The sequence below is a fragment of the Diorhabda carinulata genome, chromosome 4 (genome assembly GCF_026250575.1).
Source record: "Diorhabda carinulata isolate Delta chromosome 4, icDioCari1.1, whole genome shotgun sequence".
In the NCBI taxonomy this organism is placed as follows: domain Eukaryota; kingdom Metazoa; phylum Arthropoda; class Insecta; order Coleoptera; family Chrysomelidae; genus Diorhabda; species Diorhabda carinulata.
In genome coordinates, this window is record NC_079463.1 from 2,749,921 (window position 1) to 2,770,667 (window position 20,747).

The following is a 20,747-nucleotide window of genomic DNA, read 5'->3' on the forward strand; positions in this document are numbered from 1 at the left end:
TTCAAAGTGGGTGCTGCGTTTACTTATAGTCGATCAAAAAAAAACAAACGTGTTGTTGATTCAGAGCAGTGTTTGGACATGTTTACACGTAATAAATCAGATTTTTTGCGTCTATATGTGACAATGTATGAAACATGGATCCATCATTTCACTTCGGAATCAAAACGATCCTCATCTGAGTTGACTGCAACCTCGGTGAACCACTCCAGAGGCACAACAGTCAGCTGGTAAGGTTATGGGAGACACTATCGATAGTAAATACTACATAGAGTTGTTGGATCGTTTGAATGCAAAAATCGATGAAAAACGACCTCATATGTCGAAGAAAGAACCACTATTACATGAAGACAATGCACCGATTCACAAATCGATAACAACGATGGTTAAATTGCTTCCTCATCCACCGTATAGTCCAGATCTCACCCCCAATGACTACTGGCTATTCGCTGATCTCAAAAAAATGCTCGATGGTTAAAAAATTCAGCGCAAATGAAGAAGTAATTGCTGAAACTGATGCCTATCTTGTATTGTTTTTGAAGGAGATGTATTTTTCTTAAATAGTCGTCTCCTACAAGATTATTTAACTCAGTGTGAATGAGATTCAGGACTCAAACTGTTTCTAAAAATATTAGATCATTCGATATTTGAATAATGATAAATTCATTATTTACCTAAGACAATATATGACCTAGTGGATTGAAATCCAATTTGTGAAAACTGATACTTAATATATGTACCATTTTTCCATTTCAACGTTTCGCAAACGTTGTTTTTTTGTGAACAATTCATAAAAGGAAAATGGGATGATTGAAAACCGATATACAGTAATAGCCATTGGCTATCAATATTCGTATTTCCATTCCAACTGTACGTAAACGTAAAAATTCATAAACCGTGTCGTTTTTTTTAAGCAAAATATTTGTTTTAAAAACCTTGTGAATGAATTTATGAACGTCCTTCATGTATGTTTTGTATATATATTTAATGAAAAATCATGGAAAATGAGGTAAACAATTGCTTGGGAAGTAAATTCACGCTTTTATTGTTTTTCGACTTTTACGACTTGAATTCAATTCTATTCAACCTCTATAACAGCTTATTGTACCATTTTTGACTCGCATATCCGATACCCTTCCCTTCTGGGGTACGTGTTGTGTGACTCAATATGAGCGAATCTTCAAACTACAAAAAAGCTACTTACTCAACGTTGCTCTATACTGTACAATGCGAAAAAAAGGCGTAATCATTGGCCAATTGAAATGAAATTTTGCTAGAAATTGAAGGCGTACATTCTAATATTAATATTTGATTCTAAACAATCAAAACACTGGAGTAATGTTAATTTTTGATATTGATTTTCATATATTTTGGAATTTTCGTATATTTGATTTTATTGATACTGCATATATAGTCCGTAGGGTGCTATTATCACCAAGATAAAACCGAAAAAATGCGTGGTCTTTCCTTTTTTCTATGTTATAAAATATTTTTGGGGACCCTATTCTGTGAAACAGAAACATTAAGTATTGTAAAAATGTGAGGTATTGAATTTATTTCATATTTTCATGTCCAAGACTCATATTATATAAACTAATGACATTAGCTTAGCTTTAAACAATTATCATTTTTAGTTTAAAAAAATTTGATCCATTATTTTCTCAGGAAATGCATTTTCTTCGGACTTTAGAGGAAAGCACATAGCTTATGAACCTCTTACAAGGCAGAAAGTTGAAAATAGATTGGTACAGCTGCACATCAGAGAGTTGAACTGATATCCGAGGCGTAGCCAGTCCATAAATCCCGATTAATAGATCAAGGATTCAGTTGAGTCTATCATATGATGATAGATCTGCTCCTTTAAAGAAAAAATAATTATACCCCAATTAAAGGAAAAATAAATTATCAATAAAAATGATTACCAATCACAATTAACATACAAACATTCACCAAAATTCCAAAGGATGTTGTCAAATCAATAATCCATTGTCCTAGATGAATTATGACCCTGTTTTTTCGTTGTATATTTGTAATAGTCTTTTGACAAAGTAATAACAAAAATTAGATTGTAAATTAGATGAAACTTAGTTCACTATATTTTGGAAGATGCGCTTAGCGCGTTCGCCAAAACAAAAGTTTCTCTCACCAAAATTTCAAATAGTTTCTTTTTGTTTCAGATTTTTCCTTAAGTTTTTCCTTAAATGTAATCAAAACTGCTTAAAAAATGCCGGAAATCCACGGGATATGCGGAGATTTCAAGTAAGTATCCTCAAATAAATTTTACCAATTTCCTCATTCATTAGAAATATTAAATATCCTTGGAAGGACATTTTCTCGACTTTACAATCCATCATTTTTTATAAATCGATGGAATTAATACAAATTATTAGGAAAATAATTTTATATAATAAATATTTTTTATTTGTTAGATGATTTTATATGTTTTTGTTGCTAAATTGTCTTGATTTTGAGGTTTTTCTGTTTCCATGATGTATTATGTCCTTCTATGACTTATACTAACATTTCCTGTTCTGTTATTATATGTTTTTAAAGCTTATTTTGTCCTTCGAATAGATAAGCATCTAAATTCAGTATGTTATAGTTGAATAGTTCCATAAACCAAACTTATAATCTAATGTGAAAGTTTTAAAATCTTGACGACCAAATTGGTTTTGCTCAAGACAGTTTCCTCAAAATTTTCCATTACTAATTGTGCTATAAAACGGGATATTTAAGCTCCCATAGCACAACCATCAATTTGTTTATACGTTTCATTATCAAAATTTAAGCACGTTTTGTAAGTGTGAGCTCTACAGCTTTTGAAGTATGTCTGTGAATTTTTTAAATGTTGTTCCACATTTTATTGATATATCCTTAACAATTTTATATACATAAATGAAATTTAATGAAGATGTTTGACAAAACCCCGTATCGAATGTTGAAGACACATTCATTGAAGGATTGCAGCGGCAAGATGAGCGCGAGCGAGAGAGAGCAGCCATTTTGCGGCCAAGGTAAACTGCGGAAGTGCATCGCAAGACAGACTCCTCCCTAGGGACGTACGCGCTCCCAAGGGAGTCTTCTCCCCTAGGGTGGCGGAAGGCGAACACACGCGTTCCCATGGGGACGGAACGCGGGACGTCGCGACGTTGGAAACGCGCGAGAACAAGCCCGATCTACTGTAGAGTGGCGGATGAGTATCATGATGGCCAGTAGACCGAACGACGGCATTCTTTAGATGGAGTTCTTAGTCGATATACAACGACATCGAGTAACGTATCGACCATTTTGAAACGAAACAACATGAATCGTGCAAGAATATGATCTTCCGTACACAGTAAAAATGAGATAATATTTATTTGTTGCGATATTAATTGTTTCGGATACTTTTTCATATATTCCTACGATTAACATTTATAATAAAAAACAGACTTTCAAACAGTTAATACCAAAATTTTTCGCTTTTAACTAGTTTATTTTATCAGACAAAGTTTTAATTGCCAAGAAACTAAACTGAAAAGCTACTGAAATCACCAACTGGTTACAATTGATGAGTGACATGTCTGTTCAGACACAGTAGACTTAATTAATTCAATTATATATTATTAGGACAATAAGATGGTTACTTGGAATTTCCTGGGACAGGTATCGATCAATCAGGGGTGTTATTGCTGCTGCTGCTGCTGATGTGGTTGAGCTTGTACATCTCCTCTGCCGGAAAATCCATCGGCATAATACCCTGGTTAAACACATGGGATACCCGAATAGTATTTCGTTCGATGAAACGCCTTTGTCTTCGCATTCCATCGCGCAGATATCCATGGCACTATCTTTGTCCATTGGTCATTTTAATGGCTCCGTATTGCTTCCTTGAACCTCCTGGGAAAACGCTCCACCATCCCGTTACCTTGCGGATGGTATGAAGTAGCGTGCAGGAGCCATTCCTGGTCTGTTTTTAACGGCATCCAGTAGCTGCTAATTCGTCTTTCCTGATTCATCAATGGGATAGCTACTTGCCAGTGAGATAAATGATATACGCAGGTCAAGCAATATCTCTTTTCTCCTGACAGTGACAGTGTGTGCACGAATCTGGTCACTTTTGATCGCCGGCACTTGTTGCAAGCTCGTCAAATAAACCCCTGGGAGACGACGAGCTTCGCCGTGGTTTTTATACCTGGCTGCGATGGATAGAGGTGAAAGCTGCTTTTCTAAAGGCTCGTGCTAACCGAATATTAACATGTTTCATCATTCAGAAAATATTTTTTTGAAATATTAATAAAAATTCGATTCCAACTTCTAGTATTACCGAATTGAAACAAAAATGTCGGCAATAAAATGAGACTTTTCTACATTTAATCGTTCTTTTATAAAACTTTAACGGTCGTTGGCAGTTTATGTTCTAGGTACACATCAGTTTTATGTATCTGTTCACAATATGGTTTGCGCTCGAAAAAAAAAACACTTCCCTTGAAACTACTCCTAAATAATTCAAGTATGTAAAATTGCTCACATTTGCCTACCTCGAATGAGATCAGGGAAATAAATGTGACTTTTCCCACCGTTGTTATTGCATTCTTACGTACGTTCTCTATCTTATACATGGTATAAAAATAAAAATCACCCTTGTTTCTGCGTTTCACTAGTAAATCTAGAAGTGTATGGAAATTGAAATGAATATCCAACCGGGTTAAAGAGATTCGAGCCGCGCAGGATAGGACTCATCTCTTTTGTATAAGAGCAAATCTGCAGCTATTCATAAAATCTTTATAAAAAGTCTATAACATTGCACAAAACAAGTCTTATATTTGAAATAAAATGTTGCGAGGTAGAAAAAATTTCTTCCAGTTACGAAATATGTCTTCATACAATGTTGAAATGTGAATTAGAAAAAAAAACGGACAAAAATCGTTTTTTTCTGGATGAAATAATATATTTTTTGTTTTATATGATTGATAATTATTACTTAGTGTTATATTTTGTTTCTAGGTAGTGATATCGACGCAAGTAGCTGTAGATGGTCCACTTCTGGCTATATCTGACAACATGTTTGTACATAACAATTCGAAACATGGTAGGAGAGCGAAAAGGCTCGATCCTACAGAAGGTAATTACTTCATATCATATTTTGACAAATATCTCGTTCATTAGAATGTCTTCGAGAAAATCGTATTAAATAATGATTAAAAACCATAAAGAATTGATTTGTTTTATCGATATATCGCAATAAAACAAAGACATGTCAAGTTTTGAATGGAAAAGTCTTGAGAAAAAAAAGTATAAAAGACTCTGGGAAGTGTACTGAACAAATAATATCTTCTTTAGATGGAGCCCAATCATGTCTTCCTGTAGTCTCAATCCAATATCTGTCTAGGATACAAAAATCGGGGAATCGCATTTGGTTCTGACCAACACAATATTACATATCATATAAACATATCAAAAGGTCTAAGAAATGAGGAATTAATAATTATAATTTTAATGATATATTAAATAAATCTATCAGATAATACTTTTTTGAATCTGATAATACAATTATTGTAAGTATAATACCAATATATGTTACCAACTCGTCTACTGACGTAGATCAAGAAGCCTGTCCTGTTATATTATGTTAGTAGAATATAAAATTGGGCAGATGCGGAGGGCAACTGCCATTTTTATTAATTTATTTTTACACTAACACTAAATTCACTAAACTAATCACTATTCTCTAAATTAACCACTAAGAATTTCATCATCAAAAAGCCTTTCAATCCTATCGATTCTGGCAATCGTTTGTAGCTCTTTAAAATCTTTTTTTTTATGTGGATCTCTCCTCGTTTTATATTTTTTTTCTTTACAGTTCATCGTTTGTCTTGTCTGCTTTTGTTATTATTTTCCATTCCTTCCGGTTCCGGCATCTTGTCCTCCAGCTCTCTTTAATAAATCCTCCTCTATTCTCCAAGTCTTTCTCGGCCTGCCTCCTCTCCTTAGCCTCAATGGAGTCTAATGCGTTATTCTTTCGATCATTTCAATTGGTTTTCTTCTCATCCACTAAGACTTTACTATTCACTAATTTATTTGAATTTACTGCTTACTTTTTACGATGAGATCTGATTATTTACTGACGGATTCATTGATAAACAATCGTCTATTCATATAGAACGGATTTTTCAATAAATCGGTTCTAGAATGTAAGCAAGCAAAGAGGGCAACATACTGCGAATAAGTTGAAAAAAAAAACAATATCAAGAACTTGCCGCCGTATATAAAAACATGACAGTTGACACTACGGTCTATGTCAGTGGACGAGTTCATAACAGAATAATAGGAATTTTAGAAATTTATAACGTCTGGATTTTTCGGTTGATTTGTTTTTTTGAGATATTCAATTCAATCAATTCCGATGATTTTCTACACCCCAAATTAAATTCACCATAAATTAAACCAACTTCGAATCTTCATTGCGTTGGACTCAAAGGTTATTAAACAAAAAGCTATAAGCCATTGTGGACTAGTGTAGTTAAAATCATTACCTTCATAGTTTATTTAAAAAATGATACATATCAATCAACTTACAACATGATACATTTTCCGTCTTATCTCTATAGTCCTGTGGAAGGCTATAAAAAGGATACATCAAGATAAATGACCGCTAAATTCCAAATTTTTAAGAAAAATTGGCAGAATATTTGTTATATTTTGGATTTGTAAACTGAAATTTATGGATTTGTTAGTGATATTCGTACTGGACACTATACAATTGCAGTATCGGTTCACCTTCGGTTTATGAAGGTGTAATTTGACCTTTAGGATCGTGTAGAGAACTACATTGATGCCTGTCATGATTATCAAGTACACTTCCTATTTTTAACTCCACAATAAAATACATTTACTTATTTTATCAATAATAACATCAAGTATTTCATCAATATCATCTTCAGTTTCATGCATTAGGTATTTCGTTGTTAATCAGTTGGTAGGTGTGTATGAATTTTAAAAAACAAAATGTAGTTAATTTTGTTAATTATATAATATATTATAATCAATTTTATCGTTTTACTATGGGATTAGATAGAGTAGTTTCAATATCTCTTAAGCCATCATTAATTGTCTCTTCAATCCCTATAAATTTCAAAATTTAAACGAATCACTTTATTTTAATAAATTATTTCAATTTAGTAAATGGAATATTGAAAATCACATGATGTAGGATTATACAAATAAAGAAGAATCATTATCTAGTTTAAATTCAACATTTACAATGAAGAATTAAACTAAGTGACATGTCGAGTGAAGAAATTTGCAATATTTAATCAAAATTTTATACGAAAAAAGCATTATATTTTAACTAAATATTGAGGATTTATACATAAAATTAAACAGTCAAATAAAATTTGCTGAGATTAAATCTCGGAATGTAATTTCAACGTTTATAAAGCCTACTCGTTGTTAAGTTTGACAACGTCGGAAGAAAAGTTTGTCGTTTGTATGCAGGGCCCGAGTCGCGATCCCAAAACTTTGTAAAATTGGTTCGCGATCCAGTTCAGTGGAGGAAGAAGTGAAAATGTCAAGGATAGTGGAAGTGGAAAAGGAAAGGTGGACACTTTTGGATTTAAATTTATGGTCTTTGTTGAACGCCACTTCACTTATAAAACACCAATTGGATTACTGAAATATCTCGTATAAAATATGATAGAAACAAGTATTAATTGAAATGAATCTTGTTGATCCTGAAACTAGAAATGAATTATTTTAACAAGCTGAAGAAAATGAGGAAATTGACTTAATAGTAATCAAAAATCGAGTAAAAAGAAACAGATAAAGAATATTTTCAAGTACTATCAGAAGCAATTAACGCAGGATTAAGCATAAACAATAAATCTAAACAACATGATTTTGATATCTCACCGGCAGAGGTAGAACGAACGAATTACGAAAAGGTACCAAGAGCTGACATCATGAGAAATGTGGCATACAAAGAATATGAAATATTGCATTGAATTATGCACATAACACGGGAAATGGGGGAAACGGGCTCTGTTGCCGACGTACCGTATACACTATCGCGTCTCCTCCACGCACTTCACGAAGATGATTTCGCTCTCAGATTGGAATTTTGCGATGCAGTTAGGACGATCCACAGTTTTAGCATTCCAGTGTACTGGAAGGACAAGAATCCTTACGTCTTCAGTGAGGAAGAATTAAACCTACCTGGTGTGTGTGTGTGTGTTGGCAGGTATCTACACGGTAGGTTTCGTGGTTTCACACTTTTTTGAGGGTTAAAGTTTTCTGAAATTGCTCGAATATTTACGTGGGCAAATGGACAACGATCAAACACTAGGGAATAGTTATTTAATGGTGAATAATTTTGGAGAATACCTAGGCAGACGATGATTAGTTGAGACGCCCGCACGGTCATGTGATTTCTTCTTGTGGGGCATTTTCTAGGATCGCGTCTTTTTGCAAGAAGACCACGCATCGTTCCCGAGCTCCGAACTGCAATCGAAGGCGATTGAAACTCTTCGCGGACAGCTTGACATTTATTTTAACACTTACAGGAATTCCGTTTGTAATTTCTTCCTCTTAATACAAATTTTTTGCTTGACTTATGCTGATCTTTATATTACGTTTCGTGACCCGTGAATAATGATGGATAAAAAATAATTTATTTAAAAAAATCGTCTACTTAATGAACAAAAACTATGGATTTTTTAAATCCGCTCCTGATTTTCCTCGTCCTGGAAAACAAGTGAAACATGTCGTGTTTCACCTACTCTTCTCCGTTAATATTCTACGTTGTTTTATCCTAAGATTTTGACTTGGAAATTTGCGGAATCGAGTTTGCCGTGAATTAGAGTTTCGCGTTGCCATTTCATTCCCTACGAACCTGATGAAATTTCCTCGAAACACTTGATTTATTGAATGACGAGATGGTAACTAATGGCACTCAACCTTATCATATTCGAAATTGTGTTTTTATACACTTTTATTCTCTTTTTTTATGTCACGAGAAATTGATCGTAACTCGGTTTTATTTAATATACCGCCGTTTATGAAAAATTGTTGAATCTATATATTTTTTCGAGGTTAGTTTTTGACAAAAATTGTTTTCGATATTATTTATACATCAACTTTTTTATTAGTATCAGAATTATCAGCTCATATTTTCTCATACACGGTAGTTATATCTGAGTACCGTCAAATTGGATGTTCATAATTTTATGGCAAATAATCCATGAGTTTATATACGAAATATTGAAAGTATATGTTTCTCAGCTTCATGTGAAGCGGAACGTAACTCGTTTAAGACGCCATTTTATATCATGTCATGCATGTCATGTCCAATGATGCTATTAATCATTAAGGGGTCGGAATAAGTCTTAATTAATGAAATTTTCTCAAAAATACCATCCATACTTCAATTCAGTTTGATATTTTCATTTTACAAATTTGACTAAGCGACTTTTCAAAAAAAACTGTTTGTTAGGTTAGGTTAGGTTGTGTTAAGTTAAGTTAGGTTAAGTTAGAATGATTTATTATTATTATTTTGTATTTTATTTGAAACCGTAACCAACAATAAAGTTAACAATCTATAAGTACTACGTAATCAGTTTCGCAGCTCTTTTCGTGGTGGCATCCCTTACAACTACTTAATACGTTTGCAATTTATATCGATCAGTACTGATTTACACTCGACATAACTTCAAACTTTATCTTCTAATTTAGAAAAAATGTTGTTGATATTGGTGCAAATTGGTACGTCCGGTTTTGAAGACGAGGCGGTTGCTGTTTGTGGCTATTTAAACTATTCTGAATTTATTCAATTGAATTAAATGATTGGAAAATATTCCTTGTTTATGTGTATTCCATACTTCAATTCAGTTTGATATTTTCAATTTACAAATTTGACTAAGCGGCTTTTCAAAAAAAAACTGTTTGTTAAGTTAGGTTAGGTTGTGTTAGGTTAGATTAGGTTAAGTTAGGTTAAGTTAGAATGAGTTATTATTATTATTTTGTATTTTATTTGAAACCGTAACCAACAATAAAGTTAACAATCTATAAGTACTACGTAATCAGTTTCGCAGCTCTTTTCGTGATGGCATCCCTTACAACAACTTAATACGTTTGCAATTTATATCGATCAGTACTGATTTACACTCGACATAACTTCAAACTTTATCTTCTAATTTAGAAAAAATGTTGTTGATATTGGTGCAAATTGGTACGTCCGGATTTGAAGACGGGGAGGTTGCTGTTTGTGGCTATTTAAACTATTCTGAATTTATTCAATTGAATTAAATGATTGGAAAATATTCCTTGTTTTGTTTAATATATTAAAAAGATGTGGTTTGACGTTTTTGAGAGACAAAGTAAAACTATTTATAAAGAAACCAAAAATAGCACTTTAATTCTAATTAAAGTTTATAATCAAATACGTCAAACTGTTTTAATACTAAACAATATAAGCATTGTTTTTCTCAAATAATAAGGTTACATCAATATGATGTGCACAGGCCAATTTCCAGGACTGTACCCGCCTCTTCCAGTAGCGACCCCCTGTATAAAAGCGATCAGTCCCAGCGAAGGTTGGACGGCCGGAGGATCGACAGTTATTATAGTGGGAGATAACTTTTTTGATGGACTACAAGTCGTTTTTGGCACTATGCTCGTATGGAGCGAGGTAAGATTTTATTCGCCATCATAGGCGCGACTTATATTTTTTATTTAGAAGCATTCTGATATTACTAGTACGTTCTATAGGCTTTAAAAATATAAATTGATACTTAATTCATAATAAATAAAAATTATTACTATGACTTTTTGAGGAAAACAACTCTCAATACGATCTAATAAGGAATTAATACTAGAAGTGTCTTGCTTTTGCTTATTGCTCAAAACTATGCTTCAAATTTCAATATAAAACGAAAATTTTTTTCACATTTTATTCATGATTCATGATACAAAAAACTTTTATTGTTGAAAACAACTTTGATTGAAATGCTTATTAAATTAGAAGCCAACAAGCGATGCGGAGACTTATTGAGTTTTTTCAAGACTTAAAAGTTTATTTTTTTCTGAAAATTCGAAGTAACTGCTTATGCTTTCCAAATATTTCCAAGATGTCTACGTCTATGATTATTAGAAGTAGCAAAAATAAGAAAAGGGAGCTTCGAAAATAGAGATACTTTAAGAAGGGTCGTAAATACGAAGGCTAAAAATATTTCATAGGGAGGTATAATGGGTGTATCCATCCACATCCGTGTTTTCATTCTTGATAGTGGGGAGCGAAAAATCAATTACGAGGGAAGCAACAAAAATTTGTAGTATTATAAAATGTATTTTTTTTTTCCTATTTAAATGAACTATTAAATGTATTATTTTTTAATTTTCAGTTGATAACGCCTCACGCAATACGAGTTCAAACACCTCCTCGACATATACCAGGGGTTGTAGAAGTAACTTTATCATATAAATCTAAACAATTTTGTAAAGGAGCACCTGGCAGATTTGTATATGTTTGTAAGTATTAAAATTTTCAAAATAAACGCGATTCAAAATATTTGAGATCTAATTACAATATGAATATAGTACGAGATGTGACGAGAAATATGACAAATGAATTTTTATACTGTCAATTCTAGCAAACTCTACAATTTTCGTGTTTTTGAATGCTAAACGTTTTTTTCTCATTGGTTTTTCAATATTTCTCCTTCACGTTAGAAAATGAGTATTTTACAACAGTTAATATGAAATAACTTTTCTAATTACAGCCCTCAACGAACCAACGATAGATTACGGTTTTCAAAGACTACAAAAACTCATACCGAGGCATCCAGGAGATCCTGAAAAACTACCAAAAGTGAGTATATCTAATAACAATACCCTTCCGCGTGTTTATATAATCTGATTAAATTTACTAACACAAAAATGTTTAATTTAAAAAAGTATTTGTCGTTAATTAATGATTTATTTGTAGGAAATAATATTAAAGAGAGCAGCAGACTTAGCAGAGGCCTTATATTCGATGCCTCGAAACAATCAGCTGACGTTATCAGCACCCAGATCACCGACGATGGGTAACAATGGTATGACTTCGACGTTTAATGCTTACACCGGTCAGTTGGCTGTCAGCGTTCAGGACAACGGAAACGGTCAGTGGACAGAAGGTGCTTGTCCTTCCTTGCTTCAGATTTTTGCTTAGTAGATGCTATAGTAAGAAATTTATTGTTGAAAGTATGGTTAATTACATTTGTGTAGAATTAGCAGGAAAATTTTTATTTTATCCCAGATATACTTCTCATACTCTACCGCTTAGTACTCACGGCGGTTTTTATTCGTTAAACTTCGCTGTTCATTGAAGTCATTCAATTTTGGTAACTACAAATGTCACCAGTTGCAGCTGGAAATTTTATAATTGATATTTAAATCACATAAATGATATTAAAAAAAATGTAAAAATTGGTGCTTCAGGATGGACCGCCATTAAGAACTATCTCTATGATATTTGACATTGAAATTTTTTACTGACTAATTTTGATTGTGATAAATTCCAAGTCGATGTATTTCATTATTACTGACATGAAATTTCTTACCCTAGGGTTTTTCTTTTAGAAGACTACGGGGGGCGGACACAAAGTAGCAGTGTATCTCCACGCGGAGGTGGCTACTGCTCGAACGCATCAACGCCTCATTCTTCGAACGGGGGAGGTTCGTACGCGGGCGGAAGTAGCGGCGGTAACATCAATGGAGGATATGGAGGAGCAACACCAACTAGCAGTTCACAGTTATCCAATATGCTACCGGGATCACCGTCAGCAGGAATATTCAACTCAACACCAAGTGAGTTTATTTCATTAAAATCATACTTTCGTCATTACTTTGGAATATTTAAGGGTATGGGGTTGAAAAATATGTACAAACTGTTTCAATTTAATTATTTACTTTATGAAGCAATGGTTACTTTACTATTATTACACACTTTTTATATAATTGAATCAGCGCTCAGAGGGTTCGCTTTCCAAATTTTTGTTTTTAAATGTTGCATTAAATTATGGAATACTGAATCTAGCGTTTGCCGAATGTTGCTCAGAATTCTGTTTTAATTATTCATTTATAGTTGTTTTCAAATCTTCAAAATGTACGTTTCAGGTTTTACAGAATGACAAATATATGTTGACGAGAATATATCGGCAACTATACCAATATTTAATGTTTTGTATTTTGAAATACATTTATTAATTTATTTCCTTGCCAATTTGACAATAAATTTTCGTCGATAATGATTTCCAAACCTTGAGCGGGCGAAAACTCATTGTCACTGAGACTTCTAAATTTTGATTTTTCTTTCATTTATTGTTTCCCAATTGTTGGGGCAATTTTCTTGATTTTAAAATATATTATATTCCTTTAGAATGTTGCTTAAATATTTCTTATCCATTTTAAGTTTTCGGAAACTGCCTCGTGACTCAACACACTGACAGTTATCGTGAATTATTTGTCTGGGTATTCCCATTCTAATAAAGTGATTAAACGATTTCTTCATATCTTGATTTTGTTCATTTTAAATTTTTCATGCTTGAAACTAAACTTCTAGCAGAGACGTAATGTTTATACTTGGGGCAACTGCCAAATACTTCGAAATAACTGAGAATTTACTGGATTGGAACTATAGGAAACAAAAAAACTATGACAAACTACAGAACTTTAAAATGAGTTTTAATTATATTTCAGAAGGAACTTCAAATATGTAAAAATTTTGTTGTACCTTAAACTATACAGTTAGATAAAGTTGCTACAAAAGCATTAGACTGACTGACTATTCTTTTTGCATTTCGATCATCAAAATCAATTGAAATTGTTTTTAAATCGAATCCAAAACCATTTCTGAACTATTTGAGTCATTAGAAACAGCTAAGAAAATGTAAAATCGTGCTCAGTCGTCAAATAGTTATTTCAGATGTTTTACCAGTTGAAAAAGCAGTTCATAAAACTGTGTGGACGAAGAGTGTACTTAATTTCAAATTATTATGATCGTTAGCTTTAGTTGGTCTCCTAAATATCTCAAAAAACACTCCAGATCAACCATTGGTATATATTCTTCGTAATAATTTGTTATTTTATTTTTTTAATTTTGTTTTTCTCTACATAATTTATTTTTTGTTTTCAATTTTAGTAACAACTGAAGTGCCTAACTATAATTTTTCCACTAATTATACAATACACGAAAATGTGGAAAAAGAAAAAAGTGCTTTTGCGCCAGTTGTAAGAGGGGGTGACAACGAAACACCCCCTATACCCGCGCCTGCTCTATTCAACCATCAGTCTATTTCCGGCTGGCATCACTTAGCTGTTCAGTGTTAGTATATTTTGTTTTGTGTGTTGATTTGATTTGTTGTGTGGTTTTTTCGAAATTTTTCCCCATTACGCGATTTTTATTGAACTTGAGATGTAGATAGTTGTTTTTGACATAGTGGTAAACCATCACATCCTTATATATATATATATATATATCAGCTCTCCAATTATCACTTGCCGAAATACGAAAAACTTTTATTTTATTTTCAGGAATGAGTTTAGTATCGTCTCCATTCGCCTCAATGAACCCCTTCGCTCTTCCCACGTGCAACTCGCAAGGCTACAGCTCCACGACGGCCTTAGTGGGATCCAGCAAGTAGCCCGAGGAGTCTTCAAGTCCAAACACTCCAAACAGTAATGTTTCGTCCCCGCAAGACGTTTCCGGTACAATGTATACGGCATAACGCGTACCAAAAACTTTAGGTGTTACACGAAATATGAATTTGAATATCGACGGAACCAATATTTTCAAACCTTTCGGTTTAATATTTTTTGATATTTGATAAGAAAACCGGGATTAGTTGGTGGCAAAGGGCGGCCCGTGCTCCTCGGAACAATTTCTAATTTCCTGTTATATTTTGCTTTAAATATTAAATGGTTCCTCCATGAATATTTTCCGAAAAATCGATTTGAATTCCACAACACACACAAATTTCGGTAGTGTATAAAACAGGTTAGACAATTTGTTAAAAAATCTGGCGCTGAGCTTATTCTGTAAATTGCACGACAAAAAAAATAATTTGACGAGGTGTTTGATAATGAATCACGAGTACTTCAACTTATTCAAACATTTTCTGAACAAACTACGATCGAATGATATCAAAAATGGATTTGAATTCCACATTTTCGAATCTTTGCATCGAGAAGTTACAAAATGGTGTGGGATTGAAACATACTGAACAAATCAAGAAATAGCAGAAGATGCTTGAGTCAGAGTTCTAGCAGAGGCTCTAAGTGGATATTGTAGAACCCAAGCACCTCTTACTGACGGAAATAGATGACTGTACATAAGAAAAGGAATTATCCAAGTGCAAAGCACTAGAAAATCTTCGGGAAGGAACCTGCGAGTTTACTTGAAATGATAGGAAACTCGTCTTAACTGAATGAGCTGGATTTCTTAAGATATATTAAATTATCAACTATAAAAGTACTACTAGTTTCATAATAAGGATTTAGACGTTGAATACAGGGGCAGACATTTGGGGAACGGGTAGCATTTTTTAGCTTTCACCCCACCTACCCCAAAATACAAAATTATTATATTTTTCCGACATATTTGAATCGAGAATTACCTTTAAACGGAATTTCTAATCAATATTAAAAATAGAAGCATTGTATTTCGAAAAATAATTGAAAATATTAATCTGTCGATATTCATTTTAATCAATTGGTTTTTGTAAATTATATAAATATTTGTATAAATACGTACATTCGAACAAAGTAAATTAGATTTGTTTATAATTGATAATGAAACAAATATTTTGAAGGATAAAAAACTTAATGAACTGTGATCACCAAATACTTATGAAACATTCAACAATTTATATAACATTTGATTTACCCAATGAGATTGTTCAGTTGTACAAACAAAACTCTGGCTAAATCGACAAACACTATCAGGGTAAATCAAATGTCAACTGAAAGTGCGCATATCACAACTATTTATTGACTTTCCCTGTACATCTCTCCCCTTACATTTCTTACGCAGCAAGTTATTATTGAAATATTGAAAAATTCAGTTTAATATACACTTGTGATAAAAAAAGTTAGATAATCAGTTTTGGTGGACATATTTATTGGTTATTATGAATCGATGGGTTTAGGATGGATTCCGAATCATTGATGCTAAAATCTGTGGAGGATTTTCTATATTCAACACCATCTAAATCATAAACAGGTTCAATTAGAGATTAGATCATCTTGGTCTGAATGGAACATAGCTTGACTTCTTCCTCAACGTAGCAGTTCTACTGAAACTATCGGTGGTTTGCTATATACAATAAAACCCACAGTGTGATACACACGAAGCTGTATCTCTAATTAACTACCCCGTAGCCATTTTACATAAATAAGAGCGGACATAAAGTCATTGAAGATGATCTAATTCAATTGCTGATTCCACTGAATTCTCTGTCCACACCAGTTAACAAAATCACTAAGATACAACTTGGTATTCGAAAATAATACGGTTTCTCCGATAATGCTAAAGAAATAAGAACCGAGAGCCTCAAGTAAGGAACATATCGTTAGCTCTAAGAGATTTCTGAGCCATTAGAATGATGAACTCTAACTTTTTGTGACCGTTTTTGTTGGTGCTGCAATATGGTGGATAAATATATGTTAACTATAATCTAGTATCCTGCTACTCCACAAAACTTTTCTTAAAGTCAATTAACTCAGATACCTGACCTATTATTCATAATATAAAATAAATTCATAAACCAATTTTGTCGTATTGAAACTGGTGCGTGTCATTGTCCCTAAATGTAAAGTTAACGCATTCGTAACAAACATAAAATACAGTCTCTGAGTTTTTAGATTTTTTATCGAAATTTCAATAATTTCCGTGCTTGCTTCGTAAGAAAATTCATTTCTCTGCTCTGTCATATCGTAATAAAAGATACATATCGCTTTAGAGCTGGGATTAAGAGAATTTTCAAATATGAATAAGTTGTAAATATATATAGAAAAATTTTGTACAAATATGTATAGTAACAAGGGGGTTACACAACGACTATCAATATATTTTGTAAATTAACATATCTTAGATTATTTAATTTCGTTTTTGTAGATTGTAAATAAATATAGAAGAGAAGAAAGCAATTTAGTAACGAAATGTACCGGGTGGTCTTCGAGTTTTTTGAAATGAAAAATAAATACCTAAAACGTATACGAATCTCATTTTGTTTATTTTTTTTTTTTTTCAAATTATCATTCATCGTTCGAATTTTAATTTATTTTAAATGAAAATTACAATTTTCAATAAAAAATCGTTACATTATGTATAATTTGTACATAGTATTGTTATTTATTTTTGAATTTTTTTAAATTCGTGCAAATATTTATTTCGTTATTTTGTGCAATTTTCAAATGTTTTTTTTTAAACTCATTGATGTATAATAAAATTTATATAAAAATACGTGACTTTTATTTAACATTTTATCCTGGAAAATTTGCTGTTACCCTTTAATTAAGAACTAAAACTGATCAGGATGAAGATTCTTCATATTTTATTTGTGTCTCGTCCTAGTGAAACAATTCCATTTCTATTTGTTTCAATTTTCATCTACTCCATCACATAGCATCCATAAAAAGTTATAATTTCTTTTGATTCATGGCTTCAGACCGTTAGTCACTTCCGGTTTTTGCTCGAACGTCCACTTCAAGTATCATGTATATTATTTCTGTTTTACATCCTATTTTGTTATATTTTTTTCTCATCATTAATTAGCTGCATCAATATAGATACTGGATTCTCAGTTTTTCGAATTTTCTCCTTGCCGTATCTTTTATGATTTCCTTGATTTTGGTCTGGTGCACCAATCGGTAACGTCTTGAAGTACCAAAGATCGTGAGTGACCACAGCGTTTGGCAACCGCTTTTGAAATTGGAGATTCCTTAGGATTAATCCAGCTTAACTTTGGTTTGAGTGATTATCACAAAAAATAAGGCTTAAGGAGTTGGTGATTACCAAGAATAGAACTTATTGAACTCTCCTTGTAAGTATAAATAAATCTATATTGGAAAATTATAATTTAGTATTTATTTATTGCTTGAAAATATATGTCATGGAATATTATACAACAAACATGTCTGCGTATATACACGGATTATGTAAGTTAAATTAGAATTTGAAAAAAGAACAATCAAAATTAAAACATAAGCCAGAATATCGTAAAATAATTATCTTCCATATAAAACGAGAAAATCTTAAAACGCGATTAAAAAAAACTCAAATTTGAATCGCATTTTTGAAATTTATAATCTCATTCACCTTGTATATATTGATCATCATTTAATGAACACCCTTTTTTTTTGTTATTTTGTTTATCTATCACGATCACAAGTACATTCATTTAGTTCGACAAAGGGTTGAATTTGTGTAGTGCCTCTCAGCCGGCCAGTAAGGGTGCATTCGAATTGTGTTTTATCTAATGCCCATATGTCGCGGCACTGGCACATACTATTTTATGTAGAATACGATCATAATGATAATATTGTCGAGTGATACTTAAATTATTTGGAACATATGAAGAGGTGCATACTTATGAAAGGGTAGATAACGTAGGGGATATACACTGAAAAACAGATGAAATTTTTGCATCTGTATGGCAAATATCTAATTGTTTTGTCTTTTTACTTGACGCTATTTCCCATCTGTACACGAAAATTACATTTTTCCCATAATAAAAAAAATACTGACTCGATTTTTGTGAAATAATCACTTGTTTTATGACTAATAAGTTTTAATCTATATCTGGCTATTGAATAACGAGACTGGTTACGAAAAATTATTCTAAATTCGAATGCTCCCCTTCAATATACTTCCATCCCTCCGTCGCCATCTTTTCCATTCGTTTTTTGCGGTCTTTTCCTTGACGTCTTCCTCATTTATATCTTTTATTAAATGTTCTTTGATTTTGTTAGTATCGTCGGCATATGATGAATACTTCATTAGATAAATGATAAAAATAAAACAAAACTGAATAAGCGAACTGAATTTATTACAATTGATAATAGAAAAGAAAAAAGAGGATTGAAAATAAATCAGAAAAAGACTGATTATATGGGAATTGAAAGAAAGAAGTTCACAAACAAGAAACAGTAGATAAAAGATAAATAAAAATGACACAAAGAATGACGATGAATTCATGGGGATAAAGGAAATTTTATAAGTACCAAATTATAATGAAGAAAAAGATAATAAGCTAGGCAACCAAATTAAGAGTCTACAAGATTTCGATAAAACCATGCACCTGAAACTATGAGACTAACAAATATGGATAAAGAACAATTAAGAATTTATGAAAGGAGAATTATTAGGAAAATTCAGCGAAATTTGGAAATAATAAGTATAAAGAACTTATGAGTTAAAAAATTAAGAATATAGTAAAAAATGATGTTATAGTAAATGGAATTAAAGCAAAAAGAATAGAAAAACTGCGGGGTACAAGGAAAATTACAGAATGGAGACAGAAAGAGAAAAGGTATGAAAAATCTAGGAATACGTGATTTGAAACAAACAGATGCAGGACAGAATGAAATGAAGAACAATATTCGAGGTGTCAAAAATAGGTAATAAGCTGTAATTAAATAGTGATAAATAGTACAAAAATACAGACTCAATTTGAGCGCCTACAATTCTCAATAGAATGTACAGCCTTGTAAATACATCCTTTAGCTTCTAATCACATGCCGATGTTTTTAATATGATTAGTAGAAGACAGTAAAGACGTAAATTTGTACTTTGCGCATATATATGTCATAGTAGGTGAAAAAATGAAATACCCCTAGTAGATTCTTACTTTAAACGTTGTAATTTTCCAATAATCTCGATTTAGTCAAAATTTGGAACAAATTAATCAAATTGAACTCAAAATATTGAAAAAACTACAGCCACATTTTATCTAGATGCGAATACAGAATAATCTTCAATATAGTTTTTGAAATTTTGGGTTATTTTACGAATCTAATTGATCAAACTATCGAATATCAGTACCACATGTCTAAATGACAAAAAGACACGTAATAAAATATCCGAACCATCAAATTGATTTATCATTATAACCAAATTATCACTAACATAATGGTAATAAAAATCAACTACGTCGTATGCAGTCCAATGGAAAATTGAGTGTATATATATATGACATGACGTCATCAATATGACCTTTTACATATCGTATGCCATCTGTCACGCGTATACGCACCCCAACACACCCCCTATTAGCCCGAGGCTAATGGGCTTCTTACTATTGCGACCTGCTTGTTACGCGCTAGTGGTGTCAATTTCAATTTGCCTACTGATTTCTTTGTATAGTCAATCGTGTTTGGAGTAACGAGATTCAGAAGTGAATAATTTATAACAATATTAATGAAATAATGTTTATGCTAAAATACCCCTGGCTTTAACAATTGTTTCGACTAATCGATGCTGCTATTGAGGGTATTGAGTGATACGTAATGAAGTACAAAAAGCAAATTATATCCAGGAGTATAAAAGTGTTCAAATATACCGAAAATTGACATAAATCATTTTTGTTTAATAGCGTATTTATTAATACTGATACTATAAAGCGCTCAATGATTATTTTTTGTCTAACCTAAATCAAAACAAGAAACTTGAATAACTGAAGCCCACCCACAAGTATATTTTAGGTTATGTCCACACTACCGAGCACTATACTCTTTAC

The 20,747-nt window shown here is 32.2% G+C and overlaps 1 protein-coding gene across 4 annotated transcripts in view; it reads left to right on the forward strand.

Annotated features, from left to right (window-relative positions):
* The window catches only part of LOC130893308 (transcription factor collier), a 93,039-nt gene extending 75,568 nt beyond the window's left edge, over positions 1 to 17,471 (forward strand). Inside the window, exons 8-16 of one of the 4 annotated variants that reach the window (XM_057799295.1) lie at positions 2,175 to 2,256; positions 4,984 to 5,101; positions 10,470 to 10,660; positions 11,373 to 11,499; positions 11,751 to 11,839; positions 11,957 to 12,146; positions 12,592 to 12,819; positions 14,153 to 14,335; positions 14,545 to 17,471. In XM_057799295.1, the coding sequence (XP_057655278.1) occupies positions 2,175 to 2,256; positions 4,984 to 5,101; positions 10,470 to 10,660; positions 11,373 to 11,499; positions 11,751 to 11,839; positions 11,957 to 12,146; positions 12,592 to 12,819; positions 14,153 to 14,335; positions 14,545 to 14,546 (1,210 nt within the window). In that variant the 3' untranslated portion in view covers positions 14,547 to 17,471. The remainder of the gene's footprint in view (positions 1 to 2,174; positions 2,257 to 4,983; positions 5,102 to 10,469; positions 10,661 to 11,372; positions 11,500 to 11,750; positions 11,840 to 11,956; positions 12,147 to 12,591; positions 12,820 to 14,152; positions 14,336 to 14,544) is intronic. The other 3 variants (XM_057799296.1, XM_057799298.1, XM_057799297.1) reach the window with 3 other exon arrangements.
* The last annotated feature ends 3,276 nt before the right edge of the window (positions 17,472 to 20,747 follow it).